Source organism: Podarcis erhardii (assembly GCF_964252035.2).
Source record: "Podarcis erhardii genome assembly, chromosome: 7".
In the NCBI taxonomy this organism is placed as follows: Eukaryota; Metazoa; Chordata; class Lepidosauria; order Squamata; family Lacertidae; genus Podarcis; species Podarcis erhardii.
Window position 1 is genome coordinate 81,859,780 of NC_138511.1, and position 23,906 is coordinate 81,883,685.

The following is a 23,906-nucleotide window of genomic DNA, read 5'->3' on the forward strand; positions in this document are numbered from 1 at the left end:
CAAAGGCTGAGCTAGCTGAATGTGATGCCTACCCCAGGCCCTAAGGCAAAGTCTTTCCATTTCCCCCAAGCCTTTTAGACTTATCAGTTTTAGCAATTATTCATGTTTTATTAGCCCGTGTTTTTAATATGAACGGCTGTTCCCATACGACGGGGTTTCTGAGCTGATTGCTGTCTTTATGCTATATAGGATATTTTGTTGACGGTTGTTGTTTTTCCAGGGGGAAATTTTATTTATTGTGTTTGGCATATTGGATGTTGCATATTTGTTCTTAAACTGTAAATTGCCTAGAGGCGTTTTTGCTGTTGCTTCTCCCCCCCCCCTTTTTTTTTTTTTGCATAAGGCATAAATGAAATAATAACAGTATGTCAAAACTCAAGCAGTAAAGCTGAATCCACATGCACCGAAAATAGATGGTGCAGGTTGTTCTGTGGAATGCATTGTGCCTCTTGGGGGCTGCAGCCCTATACCCACGTATCTGGAAGTAAACTCCATTGAACTCAACGGGACTCATCCTGAGTGGATATGCAGAGCATTGCACTGCAAACCTCCAGTATAAGATCTGTACTGGAGGGTTAGGGAACCTGTGTCACTCCAGATGTTGGACTCCAACTCAACAGGGATGATGGAAGTTGTAGTCCAACAACATCTGTAGGGCCAGAGGCTCCGCACCCCTGCTCAGTGTCCTAAAATTAGATATCTAGAAAAACAGAATTATCTGGGGACAACCAGTCTCCCAGCACCCCACCCAACTGCTGGATCCAGGATTTCATGGGCCCCTGGGCACACAGCACCCTCAGGGGCCAACATAGAACAAGCAGGATTTACAAACTGAGAATTATCTTTGGCTGTTCATATGTGGTGGGAATGTAAAGAATTTTTTTTAAAAAATTGGGAAATGATATATAATGAATTGAAGAAAATGTTTAAAATGACATTTGTAAAAAAAACACAGAAGCATTTTTGTTAGGGATTGTAGGACAAGACCTGCAAAGGAAAATAAGGAACTTGTTTATGTATGCTACAACAGTGGCAAGAGTCTTGATAGCACAAGGATGGAAGAATGAGGAAACCCTGACAAAAGAACAGTGGCAAGAGAAATTGATGAACTATGCAGAACTGGCTAAATTGACATACAAACTGCGAGACAAGGACAACTGTGACTTTAAGGAGGAATGGGAACTTTACACAAATTATTTTAAAACACAACAAAATGAACTTGACTCCTTGGCAGGTTTTGAATAAACATACACAAATTTATTGTTGATAACGTGAAGGAAAGATATGTAAGGATATATACAATTTTATAATATGCAGAGAAAATATGTGCAGCGAAACCAGGGAGAGGAGCTAAGGGAAGTCCATAGTGGGGAGGGGGGGGGAATTATATAGGTGATTACCGTATATGGTTTGATAATTTCTTATGTGGAAATATTTTTTTAAAAAAGAGAATTATCTTTGGCTGCATCTGAGACTCTGTGCAAGGTGGAAACAGCAGCATTCTCACTGCAATGGGCCCTCTGCTGCTCTTGAAGCTCCCATGAATGTCCAGTCATGCCACCCTCTGAAGCTAGCCTTGCAAGTTCCTCTAGCACTTTTCCTAAATAGAACTGTGTTGATGCTGTGAGGATATCCTTGGAATGCAGAACATAATCTCTATTTTAGAAGCTAGTCCCCACCCAGGGCAATAGAACATATTCTCCAGTTAGCTTTCCGTAAGCAGTTCAGTGACTTACACACACACACACACACACACACACACACACACACACAGTGTGTAATATTTAATCTCAAACAACTCTCACAGTGGCTTGAATCAATGGGAACTGTTTCAGCTCTGGACATAGGAACTGGATCTTTTCATATTAGCCAAGGACTGATTTACATTTGACTTCCAGCTTGGCTGGAATAGAGTGTCTCTGAGCATGTGAAAAGCATCTTCCTCTTACCATAGCTGGGGTTAGGGACGGCACTTCCAGATAGGCATGGTTCTCTGCACCACCCATTCAATACGTTAAATATTATGTGCTGCGTCAGAATATTGGGCCACTGGGTTTTCTGTAACGCAGCTGCTGGTGTTTCAGATCTGCTATGCAAACAATAGCGGGGGGATCTGCTGAGAGCACTGTAGAGGTCCTCAATGAGTGGGAGGAAATTGTTGGATTCATTGGGTAGCCATAAGAAATGCAAAACTAGAAAAGAAATGTATTTTTACCCCTTTCTGTTGGTGTATGAACACGTAAGCTTTAGAGTTACAATCTTTAACTGGGTGGAATGAAAATACACCTGATACTCAGCTATGTCAGAAGCAGTTTAGGTCGCCAAAACAAATATTTGCCATTTGCAACTTAATCACATTCCCCCACCCCCACCCCCAGTTTAAATGTTGGCAAGTAGGGTGCTGTAATTATCCAAGAAGCTGCGATCTGTATTCTTGGTTTCCATTTTGCCATGATAAATAGTTCTGTGGTGCTTAAAAGCTCATCCGCTTCTGATCACACACATACACAAATTGTCCCAAGTTGCATGAGTGAAGGCTGGTTTGCACACTGACAGGTTCCAGAGCTGAGATTTGACACAGAAAATAGGTTCAGGTGGCCTCTGACCCTACAAAACCCTTCAGCTAGTGGACAGACACAGAGGCCCTTAAACGCACTTTGAAGCCCTTAGGTTTCAAAATTGGAAACAGGTGGCCTCTAAAACGATGGGCACCTCTCTCTTCTAAGAAATAAAAGAAACAGAAACAACATCTCCCTTTAGTTTTGGAACATAAAGAAATATGTGAAGAGCCTCTGACATATGCAGGCCACATTTAACGTAACTACTGCTAATCTCAGCAGTCTGGAATTCTCCCAGCGGAGGGGAGACAAATTGATGTTTCCTGGCACCCAGGCTGCTGATAACTACAGGTTTTCTGTTTTCTTTTTAATTGCATTACAGTTAGATACACTTCTATGTCTAACCATAAAACTTTTGAGAGTAATATACACTGAGAGGAAACTCCTTCAGCAATAAAACGGCTAGCACATTTGCAAAGCTAAACAGGATCTGGTTATGGTTCCAAACTGGATGGGGGACTGTGTGCTGAGATCCCTGCATTGCAGGAGATAAGACTAGCTGACCTTGGGATCTGTTCCAACTCTACAATTCCAGGGTCCCCCTGCCCACCTGTATTTCACTGATCTGGGCACAAGAGAGCCAGTGGGCAGCCTCTTTCTGAAGCCCAACAATTCCACTGGCTCTTTGTATCAGGAGTGAATGGACTGACTGATTATTTGATTTCTATACTGCTTAATATTTTGAAACTACAGTGGTACCTCGGGTTAAGTACTTAATTCGTTCCAGAGGTCCGTACTTAACCTGAAACTGTTCTTAGCCTGAAGCACCACTTTAGCTAATGGGGCCTCCTGCTGCTGCTGCGCCGCCAGAGCAAGATTTCTGTTCTCAACCTGAAGCAAAGTTCTTAACCTGAAGCACTATTTCTGGGTTAGCGGAGTATATAACCTGAAGCGTATGTAACCTGAGGTACCACTGTATATCTGAATTGGACTCAGTGCTGTGGAAGCTGGGGTGTGTGTGTGTGTGTGTGTGTGTGTGTGTGATAGGAGCCAACTCCTAGGGGCTGAGGACCCTTCGGACCCCCTAATAAAATATTTGAAGCCCCTCCCCCCAAGTTGATGGGCATTGCCATTCAGATGGTGCGCTTGTGCCGTGACCAATTATGCAGGGCGGAGCTTGCATCCCCTCCAACATTCCTCCAATGAGAATCAGGGCGTCCTAAGGAAAAGTGGCACATTCCAGGATCAAATCAGAAAAGTCTGGGACTGTCCCTGGATAAGAGGGACATTTGTAGAGTCTGAGCTTGCCTGCTTCCCCTCTCCCCAAATATTTTATTCAAGATGGCACTCCTGATCAGTGCCGGATTAACATATAAGCTAAACAAGCTATAGCTCAGGACCCCACTCTCTTGGGAGCCCCCAAAAAATTTAAAGGGGGGGAAAAAGTGGATGTACATTTCCAAAATATAAGATAAAAAACATATAAAATAAAACCTACATACAGCAAGAGTGTTTTGTGTCGTGTAGGCTCCTATGATGTAAGCAGGTCTGCTAGCCTGCTCCCTAAAATATCACTGCTTTGCTCATTTCTATATATAGGGGGCCTACATTCTGCATGGACTTTGCATTCTGCGTGGACTTTTCAACAACTACTTTGATAAAATACATATTTTGTTATGTGCAAATGGCTTTAGATACCTATTAGGTCCATAGATTACCATATAGCATATATTCAACCCAAAAATCAGCGACAATTTGTTGTTGACAAAGGACAGCTGGACATAGAAAGGGCCCCACTACCTTCAGTAACTTAGGGCCTCATCAAATCTAAATCTAAATCCTGATGCGTGGTGAGAAACAGAAAAAAAGCTGATGGGGAGGAGGAGGAAATCCAGAACGCAAACTCACGCAGAGACGCGGCGGGAGCTGCTTTGCCGCCGCCGCCGCCTCTATCCGGGCGCTTCCTCCTTAGCGCCCCCTGCCGGCCGCTCCGGGCCGCCGCCGCCGGCAGGAGGCGCTGCGCGGCCGAGGGCGCCAGCAAGGCGGAACCCGCGCCTCTTACGGGCGGCGGCGGCGGCGGCGGCGCTGAGGAAGCGGCAACAAAGGGAGGCTCGCCGTGCGTGCGAAGGGCCGTGCGGGCCTGTGCTTGTGTCTGCCGCGCTTCTCGCTCCGAGCGGGCGGGCAGGCAGACCGGGCCGGGCAGGGCAGGGCCGGAGCTGGCTGCCAGCTGGCAGGCGCCCCGGGCCAGGGAGGCGGCGGCGGCGCTGCTTTCGCTGCAGCTGTTTTTAGTGCCCTGCTGCTAATTCCGCCGCAGGAACAAACTTTTCCTCTCGCCTCGCGCTGCTATTTCGGCGATGGAGGAGTCACAAGGCGCCGGGCGTCCCCTTCTAGAGTTTAATCCCGCTTTACTCCTTCTTTTCCTCCTTCCCTCCTTCCTCAGGCAGGCGGCCGACCCCGCCCTGCGGCTAAATATACCCGCTTCGCTCGCTCTTTCCCTCCGGCCGGCTCCCCGGAGTTGACTTTCCCAGCTGGCCGGGGGCAAAAAGGGAGGGGACGACTTAGCCCGTCTATGGGGCAGCCCCACACAAAGAAAGCCCTCTCTTCCTCTTTGCTCTGTAAGTCTCTTTTTCTCTCTCTCTTCTCCTCTGCACCCTCAGCTCTGTCTTCTTATTTTTTTGGGGAGGGGGGAGTGTTGCATGTGGGGCAGAACATTTTGCATAATAGATCCAGACGTTGCATGCCTCTGATTCTTGGACCCAACACCAAATGGGGTGATCACGAACTCCCCAATTATTATGATTTGGGGGGGGGGACCAAGGAGGATGTAGAACAACAGTCTTGAATACAGGTAGAAGTGGGTGGATAGGGGAGAGTCTTTGTTTTTAAACCCCCCCCCCTTGAAAAAAGGCTTAAACCTAAGGACATTTATAAATCAAATTCTATGATTCTAAATGGTGCTCAGAAGGTCTTTGAAAACAACAACCACTGAATCATAAAATGTGTTGCATCATTATGAAAGCAGAAGAGTGACTTAAACCCCCCCCCCCGCCAGAAACTTATAATTGATAGAAGTTGATATTACAGATTTGGGGTGTGTGCTTTAAACTGTATTGGAAAGAGCAGGTCTTCTCAAAAGGCTCAAGGCCCCAGGATGGAAATTTTTGCCTTTTAAATATTAACTTTTGCCTATCAGGGGCTACAGTTCTCAAAAGTTCTCCCTCCCTCCCTCCTTCCCCGTGGGATACAGTTCAGCTGCATCAAAAACTTTGGTCCATGTGTGGATGTTGGAATCACAAGGGAGCCATTTTAAACCCGGATTGCCGGTCCTTGCGAATATTGCGGTCCTTGCGAATATTGCTTTAACAGCATGCATAGGGAACCAGTTTCAGTGTAAAAAAACAAAACCTGACCGAAACCTCATCTGCAGTAGACTTGTGGAAGATGAAGGTTTTAAAAAAGAGAGGCATGTAAGCATCACTTCTGACAGGGCCTTTTAATGAAAGCCTGAATTCCTAGGTTCCGTATTTTAGCCGAGCCAAAAAAGAAGGCTTGTTTATTTTGAATTCATCTAGATTTATTTCTCACTGTACCATATTAGAGGGACTCCGTGAGTTACAATATATATATATAATCCTGTGCGTCTGATAAAACTGTGTGAGGTATGCAAGGTTGAGTAACTGAAGGCCACCCAGTGAGCTGTGTGAACGGAGTACATATTTGAAACAAACTCTTCCATTGACCTCTGTGACTTACTTCTGAGTAGACCTGCATAGGGAGGTCAGAATGCAATTCTCCCACAGCAGAAGGGGGCACCCCTTATTCCCATCTCCCTTAAGGCAAGAGGGTGTTGTTAGAAACAAACAGGCGTGCATTCATCATCTCTGTTCACTGTGTCTGCCTCAGTCTCCCCACCTGTGCTGGCTTGGACACCCCCAATTTGCTAAGACTCTGGATGTAGTCAAAATTTGCCAGTGTGTGTACTGGTTATATTTCTGAGATGCCTGGAGGTGTTTTCACGTGTAGAGGAAAGCAGATTTGACAGTTTGCCTCTAAACAAGGGAGCTAAACAATTGGGCTGAATATTAATTACTACTGAATTATCAGTGATTTGTTAATTGCCTTCCAAACAACTGCCTGGGGGTGATTTAACACACAAGATTAAAAACAGCAAATACAGTTAAAACAGGACTAAAACCCTAACAAAGTAGATGCATTTTAAATGATATACCTAGGGAACTCTAGTATCATGAGGTTGATTGTAAGCTCCTTGGGACAGAGACCTGTCCTATTGCATGCTATAAACTGCCATGCACTGGTGCTATATAATAATGATGATGATGATGATGTCACAATGAAAAGGGTCTTAATTTATGCTGGGACTGAGCCCCAGAGCATGCTAAATATCCAGAATCTACCCTGTAACATGACAAGTGTGTTTCTGAGCATATCCCACCTGCCTTTCCCTCACTACCGAGTAACCCCGGGCAACCCACACACATGTCGGATTAGGGAACAGGCTCTGTGGGTCAGCGGGGCACGTCTTTTGGACAGGCTTAAAGCCGAGCGGGTCAAAATTTCTGCCTTCGAAATTAACCTCAGCCTAGCAGGGGCTACAATTGCAAAAGCTTTTTGGGTGGGGTGGGGTGAAGTGGGGAGGCTGGCTCCCTCCCCCCCCCCCGACAGTGGGGTGAGGGTTCCACTCCGTTATTTCCACGGGAGTTTAAATGAAAAGGATGCGGTCTGCGCCATGGAGCCTTTTGCTCCAGAGTAATGGAGGGATCCGGTTGCTCGATTTGTCCCTCTAGCAGGAGGGACGGGCCCCACGAGGAAGGAGTGTAAATTAGGAAGACTGGCGTAAGGGAGGCAGGAGGGTGCCGGCCTGTACAGCCGTGTAATACGCCAGTCCGGCCGCAAACTTCCCACCCGATAATTATAGAGGGAATAATGCTGCATTATTTATAACGCCGGCTATTTATAGCCGGGCCCCAGAAAATGTGGCACCAGACCTCTCAGCTGCTGCCTGCTCCCTGGGCTTGTGACCCTCCCCACCCTCCTTGCCTCGCGCCCTCCCTTCACCCAGAGGGAGTCCCAAGGACAGCGCAGGGCAAAGGGTGGCGGGGGGGGGGGAGCCGGGTAGAAATTGCATCTGCAAAGGGGTCTTTTCTGGGAGGTGCAATGGGAGACTGAAAAAGAAAGTAAAAAAAAAAAAAAAAGGAATTGGGAGATCGGGATTTGTGCGGTGGGGGGCAGGGTGGATGCAAGGGCTATTCAGCCCGCCCCCTCACCCCATCTCCAGCCCCCCCTCTGCTGTGGGTCCTTGTATAGCCTCTCCCCCCCCCCCTCATTCCATTCCCCCAAGCTGTCAGTTTTCATGCCTGGGGAGATTGTTCCCATATTTTGGCCTGGTTCCCCAGTAGCCTGGTCGCCAGGGGTCAGCGGCAGGGGTCAAGACCGGAAAATTCCCACATGTCTCTTTAAACAGGTGTCAGGCCTCAAGCTCCTCGGGTTAACCCCTTGTATTCCGGGCCCTAGTGGGATCTGTCCTCCTTCCACTGGTTTTTGAATTTGTCTTCCACACCCACTGAGAAGTACAGTGGTACCTCAGGTTACATACGCTTCAGGTTACATACGCTTCAGGTTACAGACTCCGCTAACCCAGAAATAGTGCTTCAGGTTAAGAACATTGCTTCAGGATAATAACAGAAATCGTGCTTTGGTGGCGTGGCGGCAGCAGGAGGCCCCATTAGCTAAAGTGGTGCTTCAGGTTAAGAAGAGTTTCAGGTTAAGAATGGACCTCTGGAACAAATTAAATACTTAACCCGAGGTACCACGGTACTGGTAGCCGGCACATCTTTTCCTTCATGGCCTTCATTATTTGGTTCTGTTTCTTAATTGCCTTTCACCCTAAATGCCAGTTACATCCAGGAAAGATAATGCAATAGATTGGATCGAAAATGACCCCACCCCAAAATTGGAAATGAAAATTGGATCGAAAATGACCCCACCCCAAAATGCCATGTAGTGCATATCGGCTGGACAATGGGCATTCAATAATAAGAGGCCAGCCCTCATTGACCGCTTAAAGCTTGGCAAGGATGGTGCCCAACACACCTCTGCTGGGAGCCAACACCGAGAAGGTCTGATTTAAAACTGCAAGGCCACTTTACTCTTGGACCCTGAATTATTTACTTTTAAGAGTATGTAGGACTAAAAAGCAACTTGCCCTCCAAAGAGCTCAAAACCACCAACCAAGCCATGTGGTTTAGTGGTTAGAGTGTTGGACTAGGACCTGGGAGACCCGAGTTCGAATCCTGGATGAAGCTCACTGAGCAACCATGAGCCAATCACAGTTTCTCGGCCTAACCTACTTCACAGGGTTGTTGTAAAAAGAGAACCACGTGACCACTCTGAGCTTGGAGGAAAGGCGGGATAAAAATTTGATAAATAAATAAATCTGCATGACTTGCAGAGTACGTCTTCTTCTGAAGGCAGGCAGTCTTTGCCTGTGTCATGGTTTGGGGAACCTGTGGCCCTCCAGGGTTTGGGCTACAAAATTCCCATCCTCCCTAACCATTGGCAATGCTGGCCGCAGCTGGTGGAAGTCCAGAAACATCTGGAGGCTCCCCACTCACCTCTGTCCTTTCCAGATATGGGGCAGGATTACCTGGGCAGTGTCTCATCCAGAAACACAACAAACACCGTTCTCTCTTAATAGGTTACTTTGGGCTCCCCAAAACTTTTCATTATTAAGTTCTCCCCACCCACTGTGGACGCATTAGTGTGGCAATGTTTGCTCCGTATGCACCCACTTGGAAGTTTATTTTCTAACAAAGGAGGGGGACTTGCGGAGTTTTACTGGAAGAAGCGCCTCTGAGCAATATCGTGTCATACGCAGGCTGCCTTCTCCGATGCTTCCGACATAGATCGAGACAGCTTCCTTTCTGCTGGTAATATCCCTCAGTTGCTTTACATTTCATTCCTATTTAAGAATCATGCATTCCTACACAGAGCCTTTCAAAGTGCTGTGAATGCACAGGCTCAGCAATCGTTACAACAGCCTTATAATGTAGACTACTGCTACCGCTCTGGAAATCATAATTGTCCGTATAATAATATGCATGGGAGGCGTTGGGGGGGGGAATATGCATAAGACCAGCTACTGAATTTCTGGTAGACATGAAATTTTAACTTGGAACTTCTGGGCTCACACATTAAACCCTTGTCAAGTGTTTAGAAGTGGCACCGGGCTGCAAACTCACACAACCTTTTGGGACCCCAAAACTCCACCTTCTGAGTCCTCCCTTTCCCCTCTACCGATGTGACATTCTGGTGTTTTCTGTTGTAGTTAATGCAGGAAAAGTTTAAACATTAATTTGATGTCACTGTAAGCGAGGTCTGGATTCGAAACCCCACTCCGCAATGCAGCTCGCTGGGCGACCTTGGGACCATCGCAATCTCTGAACCTAATCAACCTCGCAGGGTTGTTGTCAGGATAAAACGGGGAGTGGGAGGACCCATGTACACTACGCTGAGCTCCCAGGAGGAAGGGCAGATCTCATAATAAACTAGAAACAAAAACCTGTTGCCCTGCAAATTTTCAAACTACAACTAAGATCAGCTTCCGCCTGCATTGCCCAGGGTATTTTGGGAGCTGTAACACAGCAGCAACTACAAAGGCTGTTAAAGGCTACTATCTGTAGTCACTCTGATCCTGATGTAGATACTTCTTCCTCCCTTGTTCCTGAGGTTGATCTTTACTCACCCCTTCTTCCCTGGCAGGGGTGAACAGACGCCATTTTGTGGTTCCCCTCAGGTGCCCAAATGTCATGGGCTGGCCATGGTACAAGCCGTATATTCAAAGCAACCCCAGCCCAAAGAATCCTGGGAACTGTAGTTTGATAAATGTGCTGAGAATGGTAGGTATGTTGGGAGTAAACTACAGTTCCCAGGATTGGCCATAATGTGCTTTAAATGCATGGCATGTACACAGCCAGTCTTTGGTCCGTTAATTTTCGTTTGGGCTTGGAGCAGTGAGGTGTCCTCTTTGGTCCTCGACATCTTTAAGCCAGATTCTCTTGGCAGAGATTCTACCCCCCTCACCAAAAAAACCACACACACACTTTTTGTGCTGGTATCCTAACCCTCTGCTCTGTTTGCACAGCCATCCTCTCGCCAAAGTCGAATGTATTGCAGATGTCGATCTCCAGCGAGCAAACAAAATGGCACTGCAGACTGGAGGCAAGGTACGGTAAGCCTCACAACCCTTCGCTCTCCCTCTCATTCTCATGCCCGCCTACTAGGCTCCACTTCCTCCGACCAACTGGCTATGTACGCACCCTTCATTTAAAGCACACCTCCCCACCCCCCATAGAATCATGGGAACTGTAGTTTTCCCCTCACACAGCAACATTTCCAAGCTGTCTCAGAAACTACAGTTCCCAGGATTCTTTTCTCTATTTTTTCTTTAAATGTATGAGATATACACTGTGTGTGTGTGTGTGTGTTCATGTTCCAGGCCACCTCAGGTGTTTCTAACACCATAATTAATAAAGTTAGGGATAATTTGGGCCTGTTCCCCTGGCCACAAAGTCCTCCCTCGCTTCCACCCATAGTTACGGCACTTCTAATTTTAGTCGTGGCTGTCTCAGAAGAGTCCATTTCTAGGGATTTTCCAGGCCTCACTTTCTCATAGCCCTAAGATGTAGGGGTTGCGGGGGGATACAGATGGAAGGCGCCCCCTTCAGAAAATTCATGTGGGTCAAAAGGGTGTGTTCCCCCAGCCAATTTTGGAGTCTTCCCCCTTAGCGACAAATGACAGAGGCGCATCTCCCCCTAGATAAGAGGGGAGTGGGCCCCATCTTTCCCTCTCTGAGTGTTCAGCTGTTGCATCAGACAGGCAGATATAGATATATAGACACACACACATGCACATGCAAGGCGGGTTCTGCGCTGAGCAAAAGCCACTTGTGTCTAAATGAGGCAATCAAAAACAAACACCTTTATAATTACCCCCTTGGGCAACGGCAGGCAGCCCAGAGACCTGGAGAAGAGAGGGGCGTCCCCACGGGAGATTTCGGTTGTGTGAGGCATTGGTGTCTGCGCACACGCAACATATACACAAGCTTAGTGCACCAAGGAGAGGATTATATTTTGATCTGGGAGAGCAGAGTTCTAATCCCACTTTTGCTACGGCAGTTCACGGGGCAGCCTTGGAGCCAGTCATAATCTCGCAGCGGCACCTCCCCGGCAGATTAGTAGCTCAAGGCTCCGGAGAGCCGAAAGAGAGAAGTATTTCATATACAACGTGCAATTAACTTGTGGAATTCACCGCCACTGGATATATTTATGGCCGCTAGCTAAGAGGGCTTAAAAGAAGAAGCAAGCAGGCATATTTGCGGAGGATAACCAGTCTTCCAGCACCTATTAGCCAGGAGAGCTAGATGGAAACTCCTACATTTCAGGGGGTTGGACTAGATGACCGTTGGAGGTCCCTTGCAACTCTATGATTCTGTGAACCAGAGGGCAATATGCCTGTGTGAATACAAGACGCTGAGGGCAATCAGCTTGGAAGGGATGTTGCCTTTGTGCTCTTCTTGGAAGCTTCCAGCTAGTTCCTGTTAGAAACAAGACACTGGTTTTAATGTTGAGATCCTTTAATTTGAGCATGGAGAACCTATGGCCCTCCAGATGTTGTTGGAATTATGGGAGTTGGAGTCCAGCAGCCAGGAATTATGGGAGGTGGAGTCCAGCAGCACCTGGTGGCCACAGGTTCTCCACCTCTACTTTAACTAGTGATGCCTAGAGTTGAACATTGCCCGTAAGAACAAGCCTAGCTGTACACTATTATCTTGATAGCCCTTAGAGGACATAACTAGCTTAGGTTCATTGATTTCAGTTGTTCTACTCTAAGTAGAACTTAATTGGCTAAGACCCTTATTGTTACATATGAACCATGCCCAGCAACTTAACTATGGTTTGTTTCCCATTAACAAAGAATGATCTGAAGCTATTTGGCTTATGAAACTTGGTTTCCTGGTCTCATGTGTGAACTCAGCACCCTTCCTTGATTTTTTGATTTTTTTTACTGACCCCATCCTGGATGGTCACCAAACTGCAAAGTCTTGAGGCGAGAGCAGCTGGAAAACAAACCGAGCTTTGGGGAAACAAACCATAGCTTGTTTGATTGTCTGAGGGTGGGAATCTGCCAGAAGATAACTTCAAAGGCTCCTTGCAGCATAAAATGTAGTCGGATGACATACACTGGGATAAAACAAATTTGCTCCTGGATAAATGTAGCAGCAGCAATTCTATCCCGTAGATTAGCAAGAAGGCCAGCTTTTCTTTGCTTTCTCCACAAACATCCTAATGCTGCTTTGGGTTATCCACTCTCAAACTATTGACCATGTGCACCCATAAATGCATTTAGATGTACTCAGATTTTTATTTTTTTAAGTTGTCATGGCTTAAAATGGCCGCTAAAACAAACACTGGAGGCTACAACCTGAAACAGTCAGGCAGGTTAGGAACCTGTTAGATTGCAATCTTAAACCCATCACCCAAACCCCTTGTTTAAACAGAAGGAGGCACGCATGCTCAGAGACCTGGGGAGACAGGGCATGCAATTCAGCATCATTCCCTGTGAATTGTGCCCTCGGAGGTAGGATCTTGACAGAATTAGAGCCCAAAAGGGGCTGCTGGAAATTGAGAGGACGTGCTTAGGTAAATCCCAAGTTATGTAGAAGCAAGGGAATCACAAAATGTTGAGTGTCATTTGGAAAGGGAAAACAAAAAAATCGGGCAGGGGGAGTGAACTGCTTGAGCCCTTGACAGCTTCTTGACATAGGACATGGTTGACTGGAACCCTGAAGCATTATCAGGTGTTAGGGTATAATGGAGGAGTAGGGGAACCTTTGCTGTCCCCTCTCCCGATGTTGCTAAACTCCCATCATCCCTGGTCATTGGCTATGCTTGCTGAAGCAGATGGGAGTTGTCGTTCGGCAGCATCTTGAGGGCCAGAAGTGTCCCACACTTGGTGCGCCGCAACATTTTACTGCAGATCTCACTTGTTATATATTCCACTTGATCGTGCATAGATGATACAGGTCTCTCCCGTGCATGCTTTGGGCACAAATGGACGCAAGAACCGACTTGCTGAATCTGAGGAAGCCCCAGTGTGGTGTAGTGGTTAAGAGCGGTAGTCTTGTAATCTGGGGAACCGGGTTCGCGTCTTTGCTCCTCCACATGCAGCTGCTGGGTGACCTTGGGCTAGTCACACTTCTCTGAAGTCTCTCAGCCCCACTCACCTCACAGAGTGTTTGTTGTGGGGGTGGAAGGGAAAGGAGAATGTTAGCCGCTTTGAGACTCCTGAAGGGGAGTGAAAGGCGGGATATCAAATCCAAATCCATCTAGCCCCTCCTCTTTCCAGTAACGATCAGGTATTGATGCCTTTGGAAGCTCACCAGTAGATCACAAAAGCAATGGCTTGTCAATTCTCCTTGGGGTGTGTTGCAACAACAGCAATATAATGTTACCCGATGACAAATAATAAAGACTTGACAGAAAGATGCTGAAACCGTTAGCTAGATCAGCAGCAGAGCTGGAAAAAGTTGCTCCCAGTTTTTTTGGAGCCGATTCTCTGTTTTTAGGAAGGAGCACAAACCTGGGGGGGGGGACCCTCCCCTCTTGGAGCACCTGGGTGAGCACACAGAGCACATTCGCCCAAGCCCTGCTTTTCTGTTGAGACAATGCTGAGGTTTAAAAGATGGCTTTGAAACAGATTATCCAAGTAGTGGATAACAGCTTTCAGAGAATGAGAGAGGGCTGTTGTCAAATAAGATTGCCCTGAATTTTTGGATTAAACTCTATGTGTTAAACCGGCGGCTTTTAAAACTTTCCGCTCTCGAGGAACCCTTTCCGAGTTCACATTCTGCCATGTGCCCTGTGAATGCCTACCGTAGAAGCCCTGCATGGTGCAAGGGATTCTGGGGGCTTGTTCTAAGGCATCTTTGTGCTAGGTAAACTCCTGAGAGCATCCTAGACCTTTTAATATAGGCACAGGGTCCCCCCACAATTGTGTAATATAATAATTTATTATTTATACCCCGCCCATCTGGCTGAGTTTCTCCAGCCACTCTGGGCAGCTCCCAATCGAGTGTTAGAAACAATACAGCATTAAATATTAAAAACTTCCCTAAACAGGGCTGCCTTCAGATGTCTTTTAAAAATAAGATAGCTGCTTATTTCCTTGACATCTGATGGGAGGGCGTTCCACGGAGCGGGTGCCACTACTGAGAAGGCCCTCTGTCTGGTTCCCTGTAACCTCACTTCTCGCAATGAGGGAACCACCAGAAGGCCCTCGGCGCTGGACTTCAGTGTCCAGGCTGAATGATGGGGGTGGAGACGCTCCTTCAGGTATACAGGACGGAGGCTGTTTAGGGCTTTAAAGGTCAGCATCAACACTTTGAATTGTGCTCGGAAACGTACTGGGAGCCAATGCAGATCTCTCAGGACTGGTGTTATCTGGTCCCGGCGGCTACTCCTAGTCACCAGTCTAGCTGCCGCATTCTGGATTAATTGCAGTTTCCGGGTCACCTTCAAAGGTAGCCCCATGTAGAGTGCATTGCAGTAGTTCAAGCGGAAGATAACTAGAGCATGCACCACTCTGGCGAGACAGTCCATGGGCAGGTAGGGTCTCAGCCTGCATACCAGGTGTATGCTGAAGGACTGGTGGGCAAGCAATCTTTCGCTGAAATCTGCCCTCTTTTATTCACCTTCCCACTGGAGAAATCCTGATCAGCTTCAAACAGCCATCCAGGGTCGCCAGATCTAGCTGGCATGGCAAATCTAAACCTCATGTGGTATTGGAATTCACCACCCCAAGACATGGTGGTGATGATGGCCACACATTTCAACCGCTTTAAAAGTGCATCAGGGGTATGGCTAACCTGATCCAAAACACCCACCCACCTCACTCACACACGAAAACAAAGATCACCACAGCCAATCACAAGCAAACAATCACACCCTAAGCCAACCCCAACCTCTCTCACCACCAAAGGAACACAAGTGAACAACACAAGCAACGCTGACACCAAACTCTACATACATTAAACATAATAGAAACACCGCCACCCGACCCCACCCCCATCCATCCTCCCTCTCCCCACCCCCCCTTTCTTTTTTCTTTCTGTTTTCTTCTCCCCCTAATGCCTCAACAAATGAAACGGATTTGTAAAAACGTTACATGGAAGAAGAAGAAGAAGAAAAAACAACAACGAGGCACTACACTTCTGTAAAACAAGAAAATCCTTAATAAAAAAAAAAAAGTGCATCAGGGAGAACTCACGGCAGAGAGCTCTACGTAACTGGCCACTAACCATCACAATGGCAGCATGGAAACTCCAGGGGCAGAAGCGCTATGCCTCAGAATGCAATTTGCAGGGAGGCAACAGCAGAGGGGGCTGCTGTGTTCATTACTTGCTTGTAAGGCTTCCCGGAAGGGACGCGGGTGGCGCTGTGGGTAAAACCTCAGTGCCTAGGACTTGCTAATCGTAAGGTCGGCGGTTCGAATCCCCGCGACGGGGTGAGCTCCCGTCGTTCGGTCCCAGCTCCTGCCAACCTAGCAGTTCGAAAGCACCCCTAAGTGCAAGTAGATAAATAGGGACCGCTTTATAGCGGGAAGGTAAACGGCGTTTCCGTGTGTGGCGCTGGTGCTGGCTCGCCAGCTGCAGCTTCGTCACGCTGGCCACGTGACCCGGAAGTGTCTTCAGACAGCGCTGGCTCCCGGCCTCTTGAGCGAAATGAGCGCGCAACCCTAGAGTCGGTCATGACTGGCCCTAATGGGCAGGGGTACCTTTACCTTTAAGGCTTCCCAGAGGCAGGGGGCTGGCTGCTGAGGGGAGATGAACCTTGGCTCAGATCTGGCAGGCCTCTCCTGGCATTCCCACATTTTAGAATCAGAGAATTGTAGAGTTGGAATGGACCACCAGGGTCCTGTAATCCAGCCCCTCTCTTGCCCAACATAGGGCTTGAACCCATGAACCTGAGATTAAGAGTCTCATGCTCTACCACAGGGGTCGGCAAGGTTTATCTTGCCTGGGCTGGATCGGTCCTGTGGAGATCCCTCTGTGGGCTGGATCGCGCCCGCCCGTGATTTTTGGCATCTGCATCTGCGCAGACACAATTTCCCGCGCTGTGCCAGTTTAGCACAGCGCGAGAGCAGGCAGCTCAGTTTGGGGGTGGTTTGGGGCCAGTCAAACAACCTCCACGGGCCGCTTCTGGCCCATGGGTTTTAGGCTGGTGACCCCTGCTCTACCGACTGAGCTACCCAGCAGCATCCAATCCTTTAGCAACTGTGACTTTAGCAATTCTGTTTTCCCACTTCAGCACCAGTATTTATTTATTTACTTGTGTGTGTTGCACCCTGCTCTTCAACCCCCCCCCAAAAGGGGGGGGGCTTCCCAGAGTGTCTTGAAACCATCAGTCCCTGAACCCAGGCTTCCAAAAGACATGACACAAAAGGAAAAGCTTTTGGGAGGGAGGAGGGGAAAAAGCAAACCCAGGCACTAGTTCTTAGTTGTAAGCTGTTATTTCTTCTGGCAGGGAAAGAAGAAGCAAGCTCCCTGCACTGCTCCTTTTCTGGTCAACAGATGGGGCCAAGCTAGTCTCTTCCTTGCCATGATATTTTCCCCAGCAAGCAGGGGGAGCAGCCAATAGATTGCAATGAAATCCCACCCCTTTCGAGTTTGGTGGGCAGGATCCAAGTTTCAATACATTGTCTGGCAACATGTAGTGTCTGACTGAAAGGAGCTTGACACTGTGTTGCTATCAGATGTTCATCTATTTGTTGAATTTGTGCCCAGCTCTTGCTCCTGCAGAGGGGTGTATTGTCATTCTACAACAGACATGCCGGGTGTGTCCTGTACTCAGTATTGGCTCCAGGATTTTGGAAGAAGTAGGACATGCAGCCCGGTAATTATTTGTGTGCTGTACCCTTGGCCAGTCTTGAGGACCCAGCAAATGCAAATGGATCCCTGTCTCTCTTCCTGGTTCTTCTTCCTAGAATGCCTTGCTCATAAACTCTCTTTTCCTATCCCTTCACACACACACACACACATCACCTTTGCAACATCTGTCTTCCCAGACAGGCCCAAGGATTCTTCTAGGATGGCCCATTAGGACATGTTAATAGATTTGCTCTTCCTTAGGCCAGCCAGGCTGTTTTGCATAAGCCAGGCCAGGGATTCCCTTTCTGGCACAGTCCTGCAGCTTGTATTTTCATCCATATCCCAGTTAATCAAAATACTACTTTGGCCACCTCATGAGAAGAGACGACTCCCTGGAAAAGACCCTGATGTTGGGAAAGATTGAGGGTACAAGAAGGGGGCGACAGAGAATGGGATGGTTGGACAGTGTTCTCAAAGCTACCAGCATGAGTTTGACCAAGCTGCGGGAGGCAGTGGAAGACAGGAGTGCCTGGCGTGCTCTGGTCCATGGGTTCACGAAGAGTCGGACACGACTAAACAACTAAACAACAACTACCATTTATTAATTTCTAGGGATTTTTTGGGGGGGGATCCCCTCAAATCTATAACAATATGGTTCCAAAAAGTGCTTTCCTATCCAGACAGCTTACAGGGCCAGGGACTCACCTATCTGCCAATGGACGGATCTGTCCTGTTCCCAAACAGCATGCACTGGAAAACAGTTCCTTACGGCCAATCCTGTAGCACAGCCTCATTTACGGCTTGTTTTGCAGATGACTTTTTCAAACCACATCCTGATATTTATATAAAAAAGCAAGCCCTTAGAGGTCCATGGCCTGCCCATCAACACAGCCAGATCTTGAGAAAGTTTGTACAGTGGCACCTCAGGTTACAGACGCTTCAGGTTACAGACTCCGCTAACCCAGAAATAGTACCTCAGGTTAAGAACTTTGCTTCAGGATGAGAACAGAAATCGTGCGGCGGCAGCAGGAGGCCCCATGAGCTAAAGTGGTGCTTCAGGTTAAGAACATTTTCAGGTTAAGAACAGACCTCCAGAACGAATTAAGTTCTTAACCCGAGGTACCACTGTACTGTATATGGTGCAAGGAGGTCTGTGTTCGCGACCATTTGCTCCTAATTTATAGCCTTAATAACAGCACAATCCTGTGTGTGTTTACTTAGGAACAAGCCCTACTGTGCCCAATGGGGTTTGCTTCCTGGGCTGCTTAGGACTGCAGCCTGAAACTTTCAAAGACTTGCCTTGCCTTCCTACTCTCAGGGATAGAAGAAGACCTCAATATATTCCTTGCTGATATTCCTATCATCTGGCTTTTTAGAGCTTTTTTGCATAACCTTTCTCTCTGTCCAGTTCGCCTTCCTCCCCACCCCTCTGCAAGCCAACACCCTGTGGGCCCCTCTGAGACTTCGCTGCTTGCGAGGGAAAACCCTCCTCTTTACAATATTGCATGCCATTACTATTTACTCTTGGGAGGGTGGGGCGGTGGCGGGGGGGGGAACCCTTAAGTTAAGATGCCATTAAATTAAAGACCCTTTGGCGATGAGCTTTCAAGAAGGCTTCAGAGGTTTTTCCAGGTGTTGCACGCAACAGGATTAAAATAAATAAATATTGAAATTTTAACTCCGACACCTTAAAGGCCCAAAAGCTTGCTCTTCTCTGTCTTTCTCTCTTTCCCCACCTTCTCTCTCTGTTTTCTTTCTTTTTTTAAAGTGGAACCTGAGAACCTCAGAATGCTGAATTCTGCAACCTTTTTACTGAATAAATGCAGCCTTGCTAAACATCTCTTTGGGGCTGGAAGCAGGGGCATAGCACATCCCTCCGGCCTGCTGCCTCTTCCCATTGTGCCTTGCATCCCCTCTCGCTTGGGCCTGCACATCTTCCCATAGTACTCTTCCCCAGTGTGAATGCCCCTTTCACCACATATATACCGTATTTTTCGCACCATAGGACACACCGGACAATAGGACGCACCTTGTTTTAGAGGGGGGAGAACAAGAAAAAAAAAATTCTCCCCCTCTCTGCCCAGTGCCCCAGTGCAGGAGGCGCTGCGCGGAGAGGGGGAGAATTTCCCCCCTCTTGCTTTCCCACTCTAAAACAAGGTGCCGTTCCTGGAGGAAGCTTCAGGTTCCTTTCGACCTGCTCTTTGGGACTGGCGGGGGAAGCCCACCACCAGCCCCAAAGAGCAGGTCAGGGAGCAGCGGAAAGGTGCAGCGGAGAGGCTGCTGCCATAGCCGCGCGTCACCTCTCCAGCCGGGAAAGGGTCGCGGGGCTATGGCGTCTTCGCTCCATAGGACGCACACACATTTCCCCTTCATACCCCTTCATACGGTAACTCAGGTTCGTGGGCTTCCCTTCTCCTTCTCGCCCTTGGGCCACCCTTTCTCAGCGGCATCAGGCAGCAGCATACTAGATAGACTAGATGGGCACTTCATCCGTCAGGAACAGGCGAAACCGCCTTGTACACTGAATCAGGCCAGTAGTCCACCTTTCTCAGCCTTGCCTACACGGACTAGCAGCAACTCCTCCCAGGATTTGGGGTAAGAGTCTCTCCCAGCCCAAACTGGATATACAGTGGTACCTCGGGTTACATACGCTTCAGGTTACATACGCTTCAGGTTACAGACTCCGCTAACCCAGAAATAGTACCTCGGGTTAAGAACTTTGCTTCAGGATGAGAACAGAGATCGTGCTCTGGCAGCGCGGCGGCAGCAGGAGGCCCCATTAGCTAAAGTGGTGCTTCAGGTTAAGAACAGTTTCAGGTTAAGAACGGACCTCTGGAACGAATTAAGTACTTAACCCGAGGTACCACTGTACTGCGGATTGAAACTGGGACCTCTGCACCTGAGCTACACCCTCCCCCCCACCCCCACAAAAAAGCGAGGCTGACCCAGCAAGACTTTTTTTATGCACTCATATTTTTGTATGCTCTGCAGTCCACGTACCCCTAGATTACATGGAGCAAAAACTGCATTGCACATCCTGTTTTAAACACAGAGCTTTAATATCTACTTTGGGGAAACTTGTGTTTTCTGTAGTGCTTGGTCCCCCCCCCCTTTTTTTGTTATTTTAATACTGTACTGTGTATCCCACCTTCCTTGAGAAACCGGGGTTTATTTGCAGACCAATTGAAGGCAGGCAACAACAGTTGTTCAGAATATTTGCGATACTTGGCTGTCACTCACTGACAGGCCACATGCGTTACATGCAGAAGGTTCCAGGTCCAATCCTGGGCATCTCAAGGCTGAGAGAGGCCCACCTTAAACCCAGAGAGCCTCTGCCAATCAGTGTAGTCCATACTGAACTAGATGGACCGGTGCTGTGGCTCGGTATGTTCCTATCTTCCTAGGAATGCCGCTGTAAGTGTCTTCTTAACCAAGGACATATAGGTTAAGAAGACAACTACGTAGATCCACACCAAACATTTAAAGGACACAGCTTCCCCCCAGAGAATGATGGGAACTGTAGTTTGTTGATGTAATGCAGGGGGGTCAACAAACTTTTTCAGCAGGGTCCACTGTCCCTCAGACTTTGTGGGGGACCAGACTATATTGGGGGGGGGGGGAATGAATGAATTTCTATGCCCCACAAATAACCCAGAGATTGCATTTTAAATAAAAGCACACATTCTACTCATGTAAAAACACCAGGCAGGCCCCACAAATAACCCAGAGATGCATTTAAGACTGGAAAAACGGGAAGTGGAGAAAATCAAAATCGACCCCTACATGGAAATAGGTTCCATTAAACCATGGGTAGACAAACAAAGGCCAGGGGCCCAGATCCGGCCCAATCGCCTTCTAAATCCGGCCCGCAGATGGTCCAGGAATCGGCGTGTTTTTATATGAGTAGAATGTGTCCTTTTATTTAAAATGCATCTCTGGGTTATTTGTGGGGCATAGGCATTCGTTCATTTTTTTTCCAAAATAAAGTCCGGCCCCCCACAAGGTCTGCTGAAAAAGTTTGCTGACCGCTGATGTAATGGGAATCAGAGCTTCGTGTAAATCCCCAGGATTCCAACCCTCCAACATTTCTCCGATGAAAACAGGGCTGTCCTATTCCGTAACAATATTGCCTGCCTGCCTGGGTTGTCCCAGCCACTCTGGGCAGCTTCCAACATATATAGAAACATAATTAAACATTAAATGTTAAAAACAAAACTACCCTATACAGTCAAACCTCGGGTTACAGACGGTTTAGGTTGCATGTTTTTGGGTTGCGCACTGTGCTGAACCTGGAAGTACCGGAACAGGTTACTTCTGGGTTTCGGCGCATGCGCAGAAGACCCAATCGCAACCCGTGCGTGTGCACATGCAGCGCTGCAGGTTGCGAACGTGCCTCCTGCAACCCGAGCGTCCACTGTACAAGGCTGCATTCAGATGTCTTCTAAAGGTTGTGGAATTTCTTATGTCCTTGCCTCAGGATTCACATAACTCCATAGCCTCCAACATTTCTCCAGTGAAAATAGGGATGTCCTAAGGAAAAGCAGGACATTCCGGGATCAAATCAGAAACCGGGATGGCTTCTGTAAATCCGGGACTGTCTCTGGAAAATAGGGAAATTTGGAGGGTTGGGATTCTTTGGGAGAAGCTGTGTACTTTAAATATCCGTTGAATGTGCTTTACACATGGGTTGTGTACAACGTAAATACCAGTGTCCTAATGCAGCTTGGCGCTGTGTCCTAGTGGCCGCCTTGATACCGTTGCTTCTTTGCGCCATGCAAGGAAGTTGGGAGCTAGCAAGCCTATTCCCCCACCGCCCAGATCCCCAGATCTGCACTCTGCAAGTCCTGCAAAATTGGCTTTTGCAGAGAGGCGGAGTCTTCATGGCACTCTCCATGGACATGAACGGAAAGTGGTCTGTGCCTGTAGACCTCAGGGGGGCTTCCTGATCAGCGCTTCCCTCCCTGCAGCCAGGCCCCGGTCGCTTGGTCTCTGCCTCTCCCCACCCTTGCCTGTCTGCTTGGAGGATGGAATCTTCTGAGCTCCCCAACATGCCCAGACAGGGATCCCTCCCCGCTCACATTCTTTCAGATCTGCTGCTGCCTGTTCCCTGTGTGCCCCGTGGCCCAGGAACGAGAGTGAGTTGCCGTTCCCACCCCTGATCCTTCACTTTTGTGCTAGCACCTTCTCAGCTGAACTCCTTCCCCCTGGAGTGTCTGCTGATGCTACCCGTGCTTTGCGGCAATCACCTCGCCCAACCTCACAGTAGCACTGAGCAGCCAGATCATTAATATTCCTGCTTTACAGATGGGGAGATGAGACGGTGACAGACTGTTTGTGAGCCCAGGAATACCCCTGGCTAGGCAGGAATCTGGACAAGGAGCTTCACGTCTCACGAGGCCAGGCTCAAACCTGTTTACACAAAGGCCTTGCTTCTGTTTCAAACTTCTGTCGGCCCCAAACTTTCCTTCGTCAGCAGCGTAGCAACCCCCCCAGCTCCTGAGGCACAGCTTTTTTTAGGAGACCCCCAAAAAAGTTGTTGAGCTTTTTTAGAAAAGTTGAGAAAACGCACTGTAAATTGTAGGTGCTGTTTTCTTTCTCGTTTCACCTTTCCTATCTAAGTATATGCATCTCAAGGACCTCTGGGTTTGCTTCCTTTCCATTTTTTTTGCACGTAGAAACCTGTAGAGCAGTGGTTTTCACTCAGCCTTTGGGAGTCCATGGCTCCCTTGACCAACCACATTCTTTCTGCGGCTCCCCTGTGGGAGACACTTACATAAGACATACGACTTGGGGTCACGACCTTCCTTTGTGCGGGGCTCCAGCTTGGCACAGGAACGTAAGGAGAGAACTGCAGGATCAGGCCAGTGGCCTATCTAGTTCACCATCCTGTTCTCACAGTGGCCAACCAATTGCCTATGAGAAGCCTATGAGGACCTAAGTCAGGGAAGCCCAAACTTTTTCTGCAAAGAGGGCCAGATTTGATGAGGTGAACATGCGTGAGGGCCCACCAAAGTTATTGACCTTTATTTAAGATTGAAGTTGTTGAGCTTAGCCTAGGACTTGCCGATCAGAAGGTCGGCGGTTCGAATCCCCGCGACGGGGTGAGCTCCCATTGCTCGGTCCCTGCTCCTGCCAACCTAGCAGTTGAAAGCACATCAAAGTGCAAGTAGATAAATAGGTACCGCTCTGGCAGGAAGGTAAACGGCGTTTCCGTGCGCTGCTCTGGTTCACCAGAAGCGGCTTAGTCATGCTGCGGTTGAAATCCCTGCAACAGGGTGAGCTCCTGTCTGCTCCTGCCCACCTAGCAGTTCAAAAGCACGTCAAAGTGCAAGTAGATAAATAGGTACCACTCCAGCGGGAAGGGGAACGGCGTTTCCGTGCGCTGCTCTGGTTCGCCAGAAGC

General features: G+C 48.2%; 1 protein-coding gene across 1 annotated transcript in view; it reads left to right on the forward strand.

Moving 5' to 3' along the window:
* Nucleotides 1-4,831: 4,831 nt before the first annotated feature.
* ERF (ETS2 repressor factor) overlaps nt 4,832-23,906 on the forward strand; it is a 40,132-nt gene continuing 21,057 nt past the window's right edge. The window contains exons 1-2 of the mRNA XM_081869119.1: nt 4,832-5,173; nt 10,720-10,801. Of these exons, the coding sequence (XP_081725245.1) occupies nt 10,741-10,801 (61 nt within the window). The 5' untranslated portion in view covers nt 4,832-5,173; nt 10,720-10,740. The remainder of the gene's footprint in view (nt 5,174-10,719; nt 10,802-23,906) is intronic.